Source organism: Rhinolophus ferrumequinum, chromosome 21, assembly GCF_004115265.2.
Source record: "Rhinolophus ferrumequinum isolate MPI-CBG mRhiFer1 chromosome 21, mRhiFer1_v1.p, whole genome shotgun sequence".
Taxonomy (NCBI): domain Eukaryota; kingdom Metazoa; phylum Chordata; class Mammalia; order Chiroptera; family Rhinolophidae; genus Rhinolophus; species Rhinolophus ferrumequinum.
In genome coordinates this window covers 45,257,440-45,275,088 of record NC_046304.1, presented here as the reverse complement: position 1 = coordinate 45,275,088, position 17,649 = coordinate 45,257,440, and the positions used below count along the sequence as shown (strand labels likewise).

At 49.3% G+C, this 17,649-nt stretch overlaps 2 protein-coding genes across 3 annotated transcripts in view; one reads left to right on the top strand and one right to left on the bottom strand.

Moving 5' to 3' along the window:
• The window catches only part of WIPI1 (WD repeat domain, phosphoinositide interacting 1), a 33,148-nt gene extending 18,298 nt beyond the window's left edge, over positions 1-14,850 (top strand). The window contains exons 5-13 of the mRNA XM_033090538.1: positions 2,574-2,671; positions 3,573-3,665; positions 4,359-4,429; positions 5,037-5,144; positions 9,236-9,400; positions 10,123-10,230; positions 10,896-11,011; positions 11,421-11,521; positions 14,325-14,850. Coding sequence (XP_032946429.1) covers positions 2,574-2,671; positions 3,573-3,665; positions 4,359-4,429; positions 5,037-5,144; positions 9,236-9,400; positions 10,123-10,230; positions 10,896-11,011; positions 11,421-11,521; positions 14,325-14,372 — 908 coding nt within the window. The 3' untranslated portion in view covers positions 14,373-14,850. The remainder of the gene's footprint in view (positions 1-2,573; positions 2,672-3,572; positions 3,666-4,358; positions 4,430-5,036; positions 5,145-9,235; positions 9,401-10,122; positions 10,231-10,895; positions 11,012-11,420; positions 11,522-14,324) is intronic.
• The window catches only part of ARSG (arylsulfatase G), a 95,352-nt gene continuing 91,755 nt past the window's right edge, over positions 14,053-17,649 (bottom strand). For both annotated transcript variants that reach the window (XM_033090530.1, XM_033090529.1), the window contains one exon: positions 14,053-15,875. In XM_033090530.1, the coding sequence (XP_032946421.1) occupies positions 15,565-15,875 (311 nt within the window). In that variant the 3' untranslated portion in view covers positions 14,053-15,564. The remainder of the gene's footprint in view (positions 15,876-17,649) is intronic.

Genomic DNA, 17,649 nt, shown 5'->3' with positions numbered 1-17,649 from the left:
ACCTCCAAAGAAAAATTCTGAAGGGCAGTGGAAGTATTTGTCCAAGACCTCCTAGCATTCCCTGACACAAAGATGGGCCCTGTCAATAGTTTTAGATAGAGGAAGTAAGCGAAGACTTGGCATCTTGGAATGTTAGAGGTGAAAGAACCGTATATCACCAGAGCCCCTCATTTCACAGACAGGAAAGGGGCCTGGACAGGCCACAGATAACTCAGCCAGGGTTATGCTCATACAACAGATGGTAGGCCTGGGTATTGAACCCATGTCTTCAGCCTGTCTCTGCCAGATATGAATAGATATTTTTAAAACATGGCCTTTTTTTTTTCTAACAGCTTTGTGGAGATATAATTCACATGCTACATGATTCACCCATTTAAAGTGCACAATTGAATCGCTTTTAGTACATTCAGAGATGTGTAACCATCACCATAATCAATTTTAGAACATTTCATCACCCCTCCCCGCAAAGCACCCCATTACCTTGTAGCCATCACCTCCTGTGCCCGCACCTTAGGCAACCCTAATCTACTTTCTGTCCCTATAGATTTATCTATTCTGGGCATTTCATATCCAGAATAAATATTGTATGATTCCCCTGGAATCACACAACAAGTGGTCTTTGGTAATGGGCTTCTCTCACTTCGCATATTTTCAAGGTTCACCCATGTAGTGTGTGTCAGTACTTCATTTCTCTTTACTGTCTAATAATATGCCATCGTAAGAATATGCCACATTTTATCTATCCGTCAGTTGATAGACATTTGGGTGGTTTCTAGTTTTTCACTCGTACAAATAATGTTTTATGACTATACACAAGTGTCTATGTGGCTATAGGTTTTCATTTCTCTTGGGTATACACCTACGAGTGGAACTTTTGGGTTATATGATAACTCTCTGTTTAACCTTGTGAGGAGCTGCCAGGCTGTTTTCCAAAGCACTGCCCCGTGTTACATTCGCAGCAGCAGTGCATGAGGGTTCCAATTATCTGTCTTTTTTATAACAGCCATCCTAGTGGGTGTGAAGTGGTATCTCTGTGGTTTTGATTAACTCTGCTTTTTTTAAACACGTGCTCAGAAACCTTCAGTACTTACCCACCGCATTTATAAGATCTTAACTCTCTGGTTGGGTACTCAACTCCTTCTACAGTCGCCACATTCAATCTTAACCTCTTTTCTGCTCACCACCCCTATGGGAACCCCCCCCCCCCATGCAAGCCAACTTGATCTCCCAACTGTCTACCCTCCCCAGTGTCACAAGACCAGAATGTCTTCTGCCTGCTTGGCTGTTCTTGAAATTGCCATTTGGATGGCAAAGAACCTAGATCAGATGGGGAACTGTGGTTCCCAGAGCAAAACTGGGAAAGTATGAGTGGTCTCTTCTAAGGCCGGGACCAAGAGTGACCTTGTGCAGGCAAAAGGGTTGCAGGGTGCCAGAGCATGCAGGCAAGAGCACCAGTCAGTCCCCTTCTTCCCATAGTTCTGTGTGGCAAGTGGTAAGAGCACAGCCCTGGCTGTGTGCTCGGCAAAGCCAGAGCAGGAAGTAGGACCTTGGTTCCAATGCTCAGCGTTCGACTTTTTTTTTTTCCCTCTGCTCTTTCCCACAGTAGATTAGGTAGGGTACATTTTTGACTGATCTAAAGTTTTTCTTACACATTTATAAGAAACCCATTGAACATGCTAACTTGTAACCAAGGGGTCCCCTTTTTTATTTAAAAAGATGTCTCTCTTGCCTAATCTCGAAGTTCCTATTCTAGTCGTGCTTTTGGTTCTGGTCATTCCTTGAACTCACTTCTATCACATGGACCTCTGTTAATCTAAACCATTTTTGTGAAAATCCTTTCCTTAAATGCTATTAGGATTCTTCCCCCTGCCCTTGAACCTCCTTGTAAATAAGAATGGTGTATGTTGGTTCCGTGGTTTGATTGGCTGTTTACTCTTCCAGAATATTGTCGAAGCATCTTAAGTCCAAAATGTTCTCTATCTTTAGTTTGTTTCAATGGCAGACAGCTTAACTGCAGGTGTCACCTTCAAATGAACTTCCTCCTCTGGAGAGGCCCGTTTTCCTCATCAAGGCAGGGCACTCGGCTCAGAAAGGAGCCATTTCTCAAAAGGCCCCTTCCCTCACCACCTCCCGTCCTCCAACTTGAAATGATTGGCCAAGTATATTTAATCACCTGCAGAATGGCTGGCACATACTGCCCTTTCACAGCTGGAAGACTCATTTCGGTTACAAGTACATTCTCTTGTAGGCCTAGAGGCTAAAGCAATTGGAAGTGAAGTCCATGTGGTTGCAGAGCCTTGGGGTCAAACGTGAAGAAGAGCGTTTTCAATGTTCTAAGCTCTAGTTGCTTAGCTGGGGAGAGGACATGGGCAGTGTCAAATCGGGAGGTCTTCACTGTGAATTTCCTTTTTTGGAGTCCTTTGATTTGAAGAAGAATCAACTGCAAGTTGTCTGCAAAGCCTTCCTCCCCTCACCAGAAGGTGGCGCTGTAGTTGCACTGTTTTCAGGTGCCCTTTCCAGGCACTCTCTCTCCCTGGACACTGGCTTTTCATCTGCTGTTTATTCTCCGCCAGGTCTGTGTGCCCTCTCTATCAACCATTCCAATTCTTATGTGGCCTATCCCGGAAGCCTGACTACAGGCGAAATTGTGCTCTATGATGGACACTCCCTGGTAAGTTGACAGTGACCCCGGCTGACCCAGCCCACCTGCTTGGCTCTGCGTTCAGTGGCAGGTGATAAGCAGGCAGGCTCTGTCACAGCGAGGTGAAGTGCAGAGGCAGAAGCGACACTGGGGGGCTTTGTTCTGGCCACAGCGGTTGGGTGTGGAGGAGTAGGTACTGATATTTGCCCTCATGCCATCAGTCAAGAGCCAGGAAGCAGCGTGCCAGGCCAAGGCAAACATCTGCAGTGTCATGGAAACCACTTGCCAGCTGGTGGCCCACTGTCGGGTTGAAGGTGTCACAGGCTGTGACAGTGTGCAGCTCTTTCACAGAGCGGGGCAGGATTACTGCAGGAATCCCCTAAGGATGCACGCAAGGAGGGCCTGTGACAATGACATCACTCCTCTCTGGGCACAGTTGGTTGTCCCTCTCTCTGAAGGCAAGAAAAGGGATAGAAATGGAGTGGCCCTTGAAGCAGAATCTAGATACACCAGAAAACAGTGTACAGCTTATATGTAAACGGTCTGTTGGAAATGCTGGAGAGAGAGACAGACAGCGAGAGAGAGAGAGAGAGAAAGAGAGAGAGAGAGAGACAGACAGCGAGAGAGAGAGAGAGAGAGAGAGAGAGAGAGAGAGAGAGAGACAGACAGCGAGAGAGAGAGAGAGAGAGAGAGAGAGAGAGAGAGAGAGAGACAGACAGCGAGAGAGAGAGAGAGAGAGAGAGACAGACAGCGAGAGAGAGAGAGAGAGAGAGAGAGAGAGAGAGAGAGAGAGAGAGACAGACAGCGAGAGAGAGAGAGAGAGAGACACCTGGCAAATGAGGGCGAGTGTCTCGGAAGAAACAAAGAGAAAGATGAAATCCATCGTCCCTCTTCCCCGGCGTCAATGTCTATTTTTCCTTTTCACGAACAGAAAACAGTCTGCACTATTGCTGCTCATGAGGGGACACTGGCTGCCATCACCTTCAACGCCGCGGGCTCCAAACTAGCGAGCGCTTCAGAAAAAGTGAGTGTGCTCTGCGTCCTCACGGGCTCTCCTCCTGCCCGGGGTTTGCCGGATGGCTCCCGCGGGGCCAAAGAGCTAACAGAGCAAGTCTGGTGACACAGGACTGAATGGTCTCTGGGCCCGCTCAGAATTCATTTCAGAGGGACAATTTCTGCCCCCCTACCCCATGTTGTGGTATATTGATGCATTGTTAATTCAACAGACCGAAGGCCTGTGCTATGCAAGATGCAAGACACTTTGCACAAAAGCTTGCAGTCTTATTAAGAAGCGTGCGTGCACACCACATCGTCACAGATACAGACAGATGCCACCTTTCATAAACACAGTGTAAACAAAATGCTTTGCCATTAGCAAGTAAGATTGACCTCTTCCGACTAGACTAATCAGGAACATGATCAAGGTGAATTTCAAATGCCATGAAAAACAGGCAGAGTGACTACTCTAGGAAGCCAGAGCGGTGTGAGTGAACACACACACAGCCTTGGGCGAGGGTGGGAGGGAAAAGGAAGACAGATGCATTCTGAGAAATGCTTATATGGCACATGTGCCAACAGAAAAGCCTCTGTGCTCAACACTTCGTGCTTCCTCTTCAGAGACAGATGTTCAAAGCCAAGACAACAAGCTCCTCTCTAAAGGGACATGTCTGTGTGCAGCCATTAATGGTATTTAATGTCCACCTGCTTTCTTTTCCAGGGCACGGTCATCCGGGTGTTCTCTGTACCTGAAGGGCAAAAGCTCTATGAGTTTCGGAGAGGAATGAAAAGGTCTGTGTTCACTGTAAAACCCATTTTAAAGTACGCACAGAGGTCCTGCAGTGGACGGCTGGCAGACATCTAGGGAGAGGCCGCAGGGGGGCTCTGTGCCCTCCCCCTGTGCCGTGGAGGAGGTAGAACTGTACTTTCTCAGATAACTGACTTAGAGGCCCGCTCAGTACTTAGTACACCTGAGAGCATAGACATCGTGTAATATGGGTGTTCAGCCACAAGAGTCCTTTTTAAATAGGTGGGTGGGTGTCAGCAAAGGAGAAATGAGAGAGCAAGGGAGTCACAGTCCAAAAGTAATTTCTGATTCCCTTCCATGGAAATAAAGGACATGTGGTGGTTGGGGACCCTACTGGCTGTAGGATTTGCAGCTGGACCAGTGCACAGAGCAGCTGGAAAACTCCCATGATGATGGGAAGGAACAATGCCTTGTTTCTTCTTGCCCAAGTCCGTTTACAAATCTTTTCAACATTAATTTCTAAGTATGAATGGCACAAGGTTGAAGGGATTTGAGAATACCTAAACTCTTCAGGATGCCTACAGTCTCAGAAAACTGATTTTGAACTCATTTTTTCCGGCTCCCAAGTCCATCCGTCATGCTGTTTTCTAGGTATGTGACCATCAGCTCCCTGGTGTTCAGCACGGACTCCCAGTTCCTCTGTGCCTCCAGCAACACTGAGACGGTGCACATCTTCAAGCTGGAACACCTCAACAACAGGTAAGTACGGCGCCGCATGTAAAACACTCATTAGACTAAAGGAGCCAGGCCCGAGTATTCTGCAGCACTGACCACTGCCAGCCTAAGCGATTCCTTCCATTTGAATGCCGTAACCTCGGCTTTGCTTGGTATGTCTTCACCAAAGTGGGGAGTGTATGTGAGCAAAGCCCTAGTGATGTAACATGTGGAAGCACAAAGTCGGGGGCCACCCAACCGTGGGCAGGTAATTTAATCTTTCTGTACTTGGGTATAAAATAATCTTCTACACGTCTTAGGTTTGTTGTGAGGATTACGTGAGTTCCTTGACCTAAAGCATTTAGTGTAATAACTGGCATACAGTAAACACTAATAAGAATGAGCCAGTGTAGCTATAAATTTGGTAACATACTCATCATTGCCGTCACCCCACCCCTGAGTGCGTGGCTAACACTCAGTGCCCGTGACTGTAACTGTGGCAGGAAGGGAGTGAGGGTTGGCGGTATAAAGCATGTGTTAGATTGCAGCCTGTGCTGTGTGTATGAGTGTCCCATTGCTGCTGTAACAAATTACCACACACATAATGGCTTCAAACATACAACATGCATTATCTCACAGTGTCATAGGTCAGTGGTCTGGATTGGCTGAGTTCTCCGCTCAGGGTCTCACGAGGCAAAAATCCCAGTGTCAGCCAGCTGCCGTCCCAGCTGCAGTTCAGAGTCCTCCTCCAAACTCATTCCTGTTATGGGCAAGAATTCACGTCCTTGCAGTTGTAGCAGTGAGGTCCCCGCTTCCTTGCTGGCTCTCAGCTCCGAGGCCACCCGCATCCCTTCCCACCAGCAACAGCACGTTGCATCCTTCTTGGGCTTTGGATTTTTCTGACTGTTCCTTCTGCCTGTTCTGTTCTGTCAGCAGTCAGAGAGAGTTCTCTGCTGTTCAGGGCTCCCGTGATTAGAGCAAGCCTGCCTGGACCGTCTTCCTTCCTAGTCACCGGCCATACAGCAACACTCTCACTGCTACCTCATCACTGTCACATGTTCCAGGGACCAGGCCATGGAATCTTGGGGCCATTGCTAGACATTCCGCCTGCCATCGTGTGCGAGCATTAGTTTACAGTGCTGAGTACGTTACGTGTGTGCCCATGCCCTTTAGCTATTTTACACTGAAAAGCAGTAAAGCTATGACAAATTCTCCTCCCACCCGGCCATCAGTCACAGCGGTGTCTCTTTACCCAGCCCTCCTCCCAAGGTCAGGGTCCCATTTCTAGGAGCACAGTAGGTGGCTCACAGCTTCCTCAGGGTACTTCAAACACCTCATGTCTCCTGACTCTCCTTTTTAGTGTCATCGAAGGAAACTGAAATGTGAACGTTTGGTGATTAGTTCAATCACACTCAGAAAGCAGGAGGCATAGTCAGTGATGACGACACTTGTACATCGAGGGAGCACTTCATAAAGTATTCTCACACACTTCCTCCCTTGGTCCCCACAATATTCCTAGAAGGCAGGCAGGGAAACAAGTTCAGAGAAGTTCAATGTCTTGCTCAAAGCTGGCCTCTGTCTCCAAATCCAGGGTTCACATATAAGTGCCACATTTTACACCCCTGCCAGGCTTCTAGAGCTGCTCCAGACTGGAAACTCTCCGAAATGTCTCGAATAAATGTCCTAAGTACAGAGTCCTGTGCTGGGTTTCACAATTGTACCAAGAGAGTCCCGTCTTCTATGACTGAAAGAAATTCTTCTCATAATGTGGTATAGAACTTTCACACACACACACACAAAAAATTCCACCTACTTGGTATGATACAGTACCTGGCCTGTTATGGATGTATTAGTATGCGTCTGTGTGATTCCATCCAAGGGCACCACCTACCAAGTAACCGTGCTGTGGATATTTCAGTCCTGGTTCTAACTTCACTCTACAGGCTGGGATAACACCCCTTCTCTAGAAACCTTGTCCCCCATTGGCATTTGAAACACTAGGGGTTGCTCCCTTCTCGCCCCTCAGTCTTCTTGGAGCCTGCGAACGTCCACCCACTTATGTGGACCTCAAAGCCCATGGTTTGCCCTGCAGTTCTGATTCTGTTCGTTTTTCATGGAGATTACATCTATGTTCTAGACTTTTCTGTCACTTCTCGAACAGCTTCTAAAACTAAGCCCTGATCTCTTCTGGAAGTTTAATTCGTCATCTGTTGTAGCAGGTTGGAGCACTGGAACTGAACAGTTAAGATGCCCCTCAAAATCCTAAGGGCCGGTGGTCGAGTGACCCTCAACTGCTGTTCTAGTCATGTCTTCATCTGAGGTCACTATTGATGCTTAAGACAGCAAATGGCCACTTGAATTCACTGCTTTCTCCAGCCTCTCCCGTTTCTGCCAGTGACCTCAGAAAACCAGGAACAGAAGCTTCCAGTTGTTCCTGACTCCCCCCCGGCCTTCCATGAAGCGCTCACACAGCCTGTGCGGCATGGCTCACCTGTGCCTCTTGGTCCCATTTCTTTGGCCACTATCTTTAATATCTCTTGTCTGGTCCACTTCACGACTCTTCCGTTTAGTCTCACCCCTTCTAGTCTCTTCTTACCAATCTATCCAATGTCTTCTTAGTGGACTCATCTTCTGCAAATGCTCCTTTGACGTGACACCCTCCTCAGACACCTTATTCCCCTTCGTCCTTGGGGACAGACTCCCAGCTCCCCCAGCTGGGTGTTCAAGGCTTTGCTCGGTCCCTCTTATCTGCTGCCGCAGCCTTCCTGCCTCATCCCTCTCGGCCAGACCAGCTTGGCTGTGACTCCCGGATGCATTCTGCGTCCGTGTCTGAAGTGCTCCCCCCGACTCCCCGCGGAGCTCTGAGTCAGGCCTGACTGCAGAGCACAGCCCAGAGGCCACCACCCCCACAGCCTCTTCAGTCACGCCAGCCGCAGAGACGCCGTCTTATAAAGCAGTATTTGCCATGTGCCAAGCGCTGGCTGTTAGCTGTCACAGCTGGGTGACCGTGATTATCCCTGTTTTCCAAATAAGGGGAACTGCGAGGTGATGGCACTTGATCCACCTGTCCCTCCCCCGTGGTCCCGGAGCAGCTACTGTCTGTGGCCTCTATGTGGCAGAGGACATGAACTGCTCATGTTTTCTCTTTTATATTTTTCTGGGCTATGTCTCCACCTTGAGTGCGGGACCTGGATATTATACCTTTGTAAACGCCAACCCTTTTTAGCACGGAGCTGTAGGAACAGCAGTACAGCCATGCTTCGTGGTGCGTAAGAGCATAGGATGGCAGCAGCACGCCCAGGAGGGCCCGTCACTTTCAGATGAGAACATGGAGGCCCAGAGGCTTGTCCCAGAACCATCCAGCCAGTTGGCGACAGAGTGAAAACTAAACTCCAGGGCTTCTGAGCTGTGGTGTGTGTTCCCTGCCAGGTTGGGTCCTGTAGACAAGTGGCTTCTCAGCAGGTACCCCTGGAGCATGTGGCCGTGCTGGCATTGATGTACTGCACCCTGTGCAGAGCGGAGGTGGGGGGTGCCCTGTCCATCCTCACGTCTCCCACCAACGAAACCGGCACTGCTTTGCTTGGCGGAGGCCCTGGGATGAAGCTGGATGACTGCCGGGGGCGGACCCAGTCCCTCTGAATCGTTTCCACCACTATGAATCGCGGGGTACCTGGGCAATCCAGGTTGTAATCAGACACCGCCCAGGCGTCTTGCCTGGAGGTTTGCTTCCCACTCCATCTAGCTTGGAGGCCTGCACACTGAGATCAGTATGTTCTTCCCCGCACGCAGGACAGGCTCGAGCTTATTTCAGAGTCCAGATATCAATTCCATCTCATTCTCTAGCCTACCCCCCTTTTAGAAGTCAGACTAATCACCAGGTACAACTTTTTTAATGTAGGAAAGCGGTAACATGGGGAACCTCTTAAGAGCTTTGCCATGGCTCATCTGAAGGACAAACAAGCCCTCGCTGCCCTGTGGGCACGGCCAGAATACTCTGTCCCGAGTCACGCTGGGTGGGCAGGACATTCTCAGGAGCTGTCCTTTCCCCTTGCGCTGAGTGCGGCTCATGGCAGTGGGGTGTGTGGGGGCCTGCACTGCAGCTCGGTCTCATCCTGGCCCGTGCGTTGCTCCCCCAGTCGGCCAGAGGAGCCTTCGACCTGGAGTGGCTACGTGGGAAAGATGTTCATGGCCGCTTCCAACTACCTCCCCGCCCAGGTGTCAGACATGATGAATCAGGACAGGGCCTTCGCCACTGGCCGTTTGAATTTCTCTGGACAGAGGAACATCTGCACCCTCTCAACGTACGTACGGCCCCACCCACTCTCACCAACTTATTTTCCCCGAAGCACAACTCCACCCCACCCCCCAGACACCTGCAAAGGAAAAACGAAAGAGACGGTGGTCAAGAGGAAGGATGGGCAACATCGAAACTCTCCAGTCTCCTGTCAGCTGCCTCTCCTGTCATCTCAGGGAGCAGCTGAAAGCTGGCATGGGGATTTTCACCTTCGGGTTATAACAACACTGTCTTGAAAACAATTCCTGTTTTTATCTAATTAGGTAAAAAGGCTCTAGTTCCAGTGTCTAGGTTCAGACACCTATGGGGTCGACAGATGTTTTATCTAAGGAGTTTAAAGGAGTTAAACACTTTAAAAATTTCATAAAGCTAGCCAGCAAAGATGGTGAGCCAGTTTTCCCCTTTTTGTCATGTTAAAGGCACAGACACACATAAGATTGAGACGACATCCCCTTCAGGTAAGCTATGTTTTGTTGGCAATAGCTTTTCATGGAGTAATAGAATGTATACACATCATTTTGTCTCTTCCCCACAATTATTTTCAAAGACAAGAATTAATCCTCCAGGTGGATCACTAGGTCGGAACGCAAAGAACTAGCCAGAAACCCAGACTCCGGGGTCCGTGGGCTGACTTGTTGATGGCAGGAGGAGTTGGTGACAGCCAGGGTGCGTTGGGCTTTGTCCTGTGAAGCTGTTGTAATCACAGCACATGTTTCGCTTGGCTTTTAGGATCCAGAAGTTGCCAAGGCTCTTAGTTGCATCATCCGATGGACACCTTTATATCTACAATTTGGATCCTCAGGACGGAGGAGATTGTGTCTTAATCAAAACCCACAGGTAAAGATACTAGGTTTCAAAAAGACAGCTTTTCAAGAGCCGGCTGGTAGAGTTGTCACTTGGCCAAGAACCATGACAAGCTTCAGTGCTCTTGCTTTGCTTTGTTCTTTACCGGCAATCTCGGTGGCAGACGTCTAGTGGGCACCTGCTTTATGTTGGGCTCAGTGTCAGGCGCCCTCACTGTGCTGTACACTTCTGGGAAAGTGCCAGGATAAATAAAATGCAAACTGGAGCGTCTTCTTCCTCGTACATAACGTGTGCTCAGAAACAGTTACTGAATTGAATGAAAAGTTCTCTTGACCTCCGTGACCAAGTGCAGGACGACCTCTTCCTGCTGTGGACAGGACACCACGAGCTGCCACTGTCCCCTCACACGTGGAGCATCCCCTGCTAGCATGTCTCCGAGTCCTTGCCTGACTGTACCAGGAAGCACAAAGGGCCAATCTCCGTTTATTACATGCAAGAGAAAGGGGTCATTGTGAAGTTGCATAATTGACCCTGGCAATTGAAGGTCACTTCAGTTCATGCTGACCCAGCTGGGTGCTGATAAGTCTATACTTCACACACAAGCGGCCAAGCACGAGCTTCTTAGTGCTTTTCCTTTCAGAGGTGTCCTGGGTACGTGATGATCTCTCTTTCTTTCCCCTCTTAATTGCTGCAATTAGGTTGCTTGGCTCAGGATCAGACGAGAATAAAGAAAATGACCTCAGACCTTCATTACCTCAGTCGTATGCAGCAACTGTAGCCAGACCCAGCACGTCTTCTGCCTCCACGGTGCCAGGTGAGTGGACATGGGGGACGTCTAACAGCAACCCTCTTGTCCCTTCACTGTTCCCTGTGGATGGAGCGCTCTCCCGGAACCACTTATTTCCTCCCCTGTGAGGCTGAGGCCATGGGAATAGCCTCTGAACTCGGGTCCCTAAACCTGGCAGGCACAGCACCACAGGCGTGTTTCCCTCACACGTGGCATGAACTGTTTGCCTCTTTGAGAATTTGCAAACAGGTGGAAAGTTTTAGGAACCTGCGGGGGCAGGTGGGGATGTGGATTCATCTGAAGCGCAGTCTCTCCAGGCAAAAGGCAGAGGCGGCCTCCGTGGCTTCTCTGAATTCTCCTTTTTCTGAGGTCCTGCCCCGGGTCCTGGCACAAGAACTGACCGTGTGGCTTCTCATGCCTCCTTCTTGGTTTCCAGGCTACTCTGAGGACGGCGGGGCGCTCCGAGGAGAGGTCATTCCTGAACATGAGTTTGCGACGGGACCAGTGTGTCTTGATGATGAGAAAGAGTTTCCCCCTGTGAGCATCAGGAACCCTTAAGAGAGTGGCTCGGTCTATATGCTTAGAAGGAAGCCTCCGCCTCGTGCCCCTTACCTGGTCTCTAACAACTAATCTTCCTCTCTAATATTCAGAAAGCCACAGACCGTTCACGTTTACAGACTAGCCATCAGGTGTCCCGCTCGACCCGACAGCATTAGAATAACCGGGCACTAACCCGGCGAGGTGGGGCGGCCCCAGACCCTCGACTTTGCTTCTGGAGCACTATCTTTGCTGCTCACAAGGCAGGACCTTCGCCCTGTGTCAGCTCTTACTTCCGTGAGGCTCCTGAAGGTGCTTTTGCAGAATGCTGCTGTCGTGGGGCTGAAGGGATGCCCTAACGGGGCTGGGCGGCTGTGCGCCTCGGCCAGAGGGACCCGCACTCCCTGCAGCGCTGACGGGGGCAGACTCAGCCCCTGCAGCACAGGCAGGCCGTGTGCAGAGCCCCGCGGCGCCCCCAGCTGGGCTTCCCAGCATCCTGCTTCAGCCGTTCCAGCAGCGAGAGCCCCGGGGTTGGTTGGCTGGGCGCTGCGCTTGGCTTCTCCCAGCATCGCTGTTCCCGGGGTGACTACCAGCGCCTCCTTAGCTTCTGAGTCTTCAGGCTTCTATTCTATATTCCAATACATAGACCCCCCTGGTAAGCGTCACTTAGAGGACAGCCCAGATAGTCACCCTGAAAACATTTAGAGACGGAAGCGGTGTTTGGGCCGAGACCTGGAGAGTCAAGTCAGCGTGACCCTCCTAGAAGCAGAGACAGCAGCCTTTGGGGCATTGCTTCAGTGCCCGTTAGGTCTTGGTATGGAACATCTTTTCCTGGTTGTGATTTTGTGGCAATTGAGATTCCATGTGCAAAAGGATGGAGTGCAGTTCTGGCTTCTTTCTTGCATAAATGCACAGGACAATCTAGTGAGCATAGTCAGCCAAAAAAAAAAAAAAAAAAAAGAATGGGTCTTGTGGGCCCCCCATGCCTGACGGGAGGGCTGTTTGTGTTTCCGTGAAGGCTCTATGAACTCGAGCTTCACTACACTCTGGCTTTTAGTGGGCACACTGCCAGGGACATTGCCAGGAACTCAAGTTTCTGTTTTAGCGGTGGAAGGCAGTGGCCCTTAAAAATACTAATTATAAATTTAAAAACATCTGTTGGCTTGCAGCCTCCTGATAAACCAGTCCTTTTGCCCTTAGGTTGTCAGGCCCCAGCTAGCCGTGAAGGGAGTTGTTTTTTTGTCCCCCAAACACTGGTGATCATTCACCTGAAGTTGCATCTTCCAGGAACCAGAGCAAGCCAGATGCATTTGGGGATAAGAGTGACTGTCCTGCTCCATCAAGGTTTAGCGCTTTTACTCATTGGGTTCCATTTCCGTAATTTGGGTAAAAGTCTGTGGCTGCTATAAAAAATTATTAGATTCTTAGCTGTGAGCAGAGTAGACCTTACCACTTTTGATATTTGCAGAATCTGGGTACTTCCGATACTGGCATTCAGGAGGTGGCCCCTTGCCAAAGAAGATCTATATACATGATAGGTACACTGTGTAGAGCATTTGTTTGGAGTAAAAAAGAAAAAGGGGGGAGGGGATGCTTAAGAACTAGCGCTAGAACTCGTCACGAGGCCTGTTCGCCTACACACTGCCAGGAAGCCAATTGTCCTCTCTCCTTCTAAAAGGGCCAAATGAGTGCAGGTTCGTTTAAATTACATCAGGGACTTTTATTTATACACGAGGAAGGCTTCTTGTCAGTGAGTGTCGATCACTGAGCGAGTTTCCCTAGAACGGTTGTTCGACCCTAGAAGGTACTGGGCAGCCCGTGTGCAGAGCCGGTGGCAGATGTCCCAGAGGCCATCAGACCCCCGCCCTGTCCTCGGGCCTGCAGGTAGACAGTGAGGCAAGGCCGTGCTCCGATGAGATACTGACCCAGTAGCAGGTAGATTTCTCCATCTCTGCACACAAGGACCAGAGGCGTGAGGCTACTGGGATGTTCTCTCAACATGGACCAACCATCTCAGTCACACCCTCACAGGCAATAATATTCAACGGGAGATGCCAGACAACTCCCTCTCCCTGCCTTTACTCTTCTATGCCTATTTGAAATATCTGTCCAGAGTTCCCATCTCTCCCCACATTCCTTAAAAACTTCCGGGATTCTTTAAGGAGCTTGGCAGCTCCGCTTGGTTCAAATCACTACTGTAGGCATGAACATACACTTGCCTGGACAATCTCACGAGGAGCTCCTGGGCCTTTGCCTTAAGAATATGGGTCATCACCAGTGGTCTTTTAAAAAATATATATACTGACACTTCTCTGGATATGGTCACTCTTATCCCCTTGGGATTTACTTTGCTCTAAGGACCATGAAAGAAAGAGAATTGCTCCTTTCTGGTACCTTAGAACGATGCAGCATTCGGAGGTGGGGGGGTGGGCAACATTTGTTTCAGTAACAAGCCAACCTTTACAAGTCTGCATGTTTTCTGACATTCGTCTCTTCCTCTTGTGAGCAAGAGTAAGGGGACTGGGACCAAGGGGATCTCCCGACTTTTAATATAATAGTGATTTAGCAGTCTGTGTTTACAAGATGAGCCTTTTTAAAAAATACACATATTTTATATATAGTCCGTATCTTCTGAAACTGTGCCATCCTCCTCCACACCTGCATAAGATGGGTGAATTTCCATGGCCGTGTATGCCCGGCCTCCCCCCGCCGGCCCTGCAAGGGCGCAGATCTGTCAATCCCGCAGCCTGCCCGACAGCCTCTTCCTGGAGAGAGTAAGGCCATTCTGTTTTGATTTCGGTAGATAATGTTGTGCCGTGGAAGTCAGAAGGGCAAAACGAAGCAGTCATGATGAGCCGCGCACCTCAGAAATCAGGACACCCCCTGTCAGGTGTTTTTGGAGACACAAGGAAGAATGGAGTGCGATTGTGGGCACAGAATGGGGGGCTGGAATCCCAGGTGCCTCCTGCTTAAGCCACAGGACGTGGTTCCCTGCTCACCGAGCCCTCCTCAGCCCTGGCTGCCAGTGGGTGTGGGGGACACTGCACACGTCCCGCTATTTAAAATATATTACAGCCGTGGCGTCAATGCGAACTAACCATATTGGTCTGTAACCGGAATTTTATATTAAAAAGGGCATCCTTTTCAAATGTATGCTGTGTAAAAATGTACTTATAGGGAAATGTCTTCGAATTGTATTTCTTGTACATTTCATCTAGAGAGAGACTATTTTCGCCAGGCAAAGTACTGTTGCAGTGTTTGGAATAAATCATTTATTAACTTTGAGTCCCCTTTAGGACACTAATTAATAATAAAATCATGGCAATGCATTTTGAGGCTCTAAAAATGTATTTCTTTGTGGTTTTAGGAAGCAGGAAGAACGCCTTAACTCTAAAATACAGCCGTTTTGACCTTCAAACGGGGGTGGGGGAGGTGGGTCGGGCCATGACTTATCTGCGGGCTCCTCTGCCTGGAGACATCTGACTTGGTCTAGTCGCTAGCCGTGCTACTGAAGTCAGAGCCCCAGAAGTGTCCCAGAGGTGCACGGTCTCAGCCCCTCCCCAGGCCTTCCGAGCCACGACCTGCACTTTCACAAGATCCCGGCCGATCTATGTGCACATTGCAAGTGGAGAGGCCCTGCTCTAGATACCAGCTGGAATGAATCTCTGCTAAAACGACCAGTGAAACTGGGTGCACTACAAACAAACAAAAAACCTAAAATGGACTGAGCGCCTGCCTCAAGTGTCAGGTAACGCGGCGCGCAAGGCACTTTCGTGTACTGCCTTACTGAATTCTCAAAATCACCTTGCGAGTTAGGTGACATAGTGGCCTAAGTTCAAAAGCTGGGGCTTGAACCTGGTCTGACTCCGAAGCAGGTACGCTTCCCATCACAGCTCAGCACAGCTGTCCTCTCAAGCCAGCATGCAGAACGGACAGTGGGGGACGCAAGGTGGTGGCTTCAAAACCACATTCTGAGACTTATTTGTAACACAGACATAACTAAAGAAGGTAAGACTAAAGTTGGGGGGTGAACTTGCCCCGTCTCATTTCCCGATGTTTCTGCTTGTGGAAATGTCGGTCTGGGAGGCGGCTTGGCAGCGGCAGGCAATTTGGTGGGGATTACAGCAGGGAGTTACCGAGGGGTCCCGAGTGTAGTCCGCTCTGGAGATGTTGTCGTGAGCAATGTCTTGAAGGACACCTGCGAGAGCCTCTCTGACCTTGGGCAGTACGCTCCGGTACTCGGCACTGCCTCGTTCTAGAGGCACAGCTTCTGCAACGTCTTCTAGGTTAAATATAAGGGGAGGTTCGTGATGCCGCTCAGGGCCCACACTCCCATCACAGGCTTTGGCTCCACCTAGAGAGAGGGTGACAACACACACGCCATCAAACCCAGCTCTGCCCTGTGTTGGAAAGGAGAACTGCAATGGATCGTACATGATGCAAGCACACGGGACCTGACTATTCAGATGATGGCTCTTCCTGACAAAGCAAGTACCTGGAGAATCTATGTTCCTGTTGTCCAGAATGATCTCCTTGAATTTGACTTCAGAGCCAGTAGAACATTCAAATAGTTCTCATCTCTGCCCCTTTGGGAGTAAATTTGATCTTTTTTTGAAAATTGATTTCTTGAATAGCAAATACATTCAATTTGGTGAAACAGGTAGGAAGGCAAGGTGAGTAATTTCACTTTGAATTGAAGTTGACGTTCTTGTATGAATTAAAGCCTGGCTATTAAGGCAGTCCCCAGAAAGGAGTGACAAATGTTTAGAGTGATGGCAGCATCCTCGGTTGGTAATGACTCAGATGGCTTTGTTGTTTGGCTTTGCATACAAAACAGTAGTCAAAGTATCTGACAGAAATGAATATAACATAAACAAAAGGAATTACGGCAGAGGACAGCCCTCCTTTCGAGTTCCTCAAGACCTTTGCCTCTGAGTCTCTCAGGAACCAAACATTAAGACATTAGAAACTTAAATTTGATTGCTCGGGGGAAGCAGAGCGTTTCTGGCAAGGAGGTGTGAGAGAATTTTTTCCAGTGGCTCCTCATACCTTCTTATTAAAAATACAGCTGTACGATCAGGATGGTCCGGCTGATGACTTCCTATCACACCCTTCACTACCCAAGATGAGAGCGTGATGCCAAAGTGCAGTTCCATAAAAGCAGACCTACATGGGCCGAAGCCATGTGACCTGAGGATACAGCTTTCATTCTGGCCCCATCTGGACAGAAGTAAAATCTCAACTGCTGAGTGACAGAAAGGGTAAATCGCACAGCCTTTGGGCAGCCGTCCTTAAGGGGTTTCCTCCTGTGATGGAGACTCAGGCTGTTCAGCAGAGTAAGAGTTAGTGCCTTTGCTGAGAGTTTGGGGTTCAGTTGAGCTCTTCTTCACAAGAAACAGTGGTGACGCGAGCTTTGGCAATCAACCAGTCAAGTGAAGGTTGGGACTGACTCCTCTTGTAAAAATTAAAGACTTCCCCGTAAAGGAATAGTGGGGTAGCTTGCATAGAACTAACCCTCCTGTAGGTGACACTATACATTCTAGTCAACATGTTTCAAAACACAGCAAATTGAAGGCACTAGAAAATAACCAACGCAGGCAGAAGCTGAAAGGGATTTGATCCTTGAAAGAAGAAAGCCACACTGGGTTGGGTCCGTGTTTAAAAGTGTTTTCCCCTGGGGAGATCCCCACCCAGCCACCCCCAGTCTGTGCAGCACACAGCGCAGGACCGAAGGAGAAGGCTGTGGGCTCTTTGGCTTGAGGTGTCAAGAGACAGAGTTCAGGGCTGCAGCAGATGAAAACTGGTGGGTGAAATCCTGGGAAGGAGGGGGCCAGAGAGGGGAAGCCTCCAAACTGCAAATAAACTCCCTTCAAATCCTCGGCTGACCCCTGCGCTGTGCATGTGCAGGGGAGACAGGCTCTACCGACAGCTCGAAGTCTGAATAGCTCAGCAGACATTTCTGTGCTACCCAGTGCAGGGAAGGTAATGTTTAGAGTGTGAATGCTATTGTTAGAAAGGCTTGATAAACACTTCCTATTTTCCACTGAAGTCCCAAAAGATTCCTGCTAGCGGGTTTCCCCGAAAATAAGACCCAGCCAGACAATCAGCTCTAATGTGTCTTTTGGAGC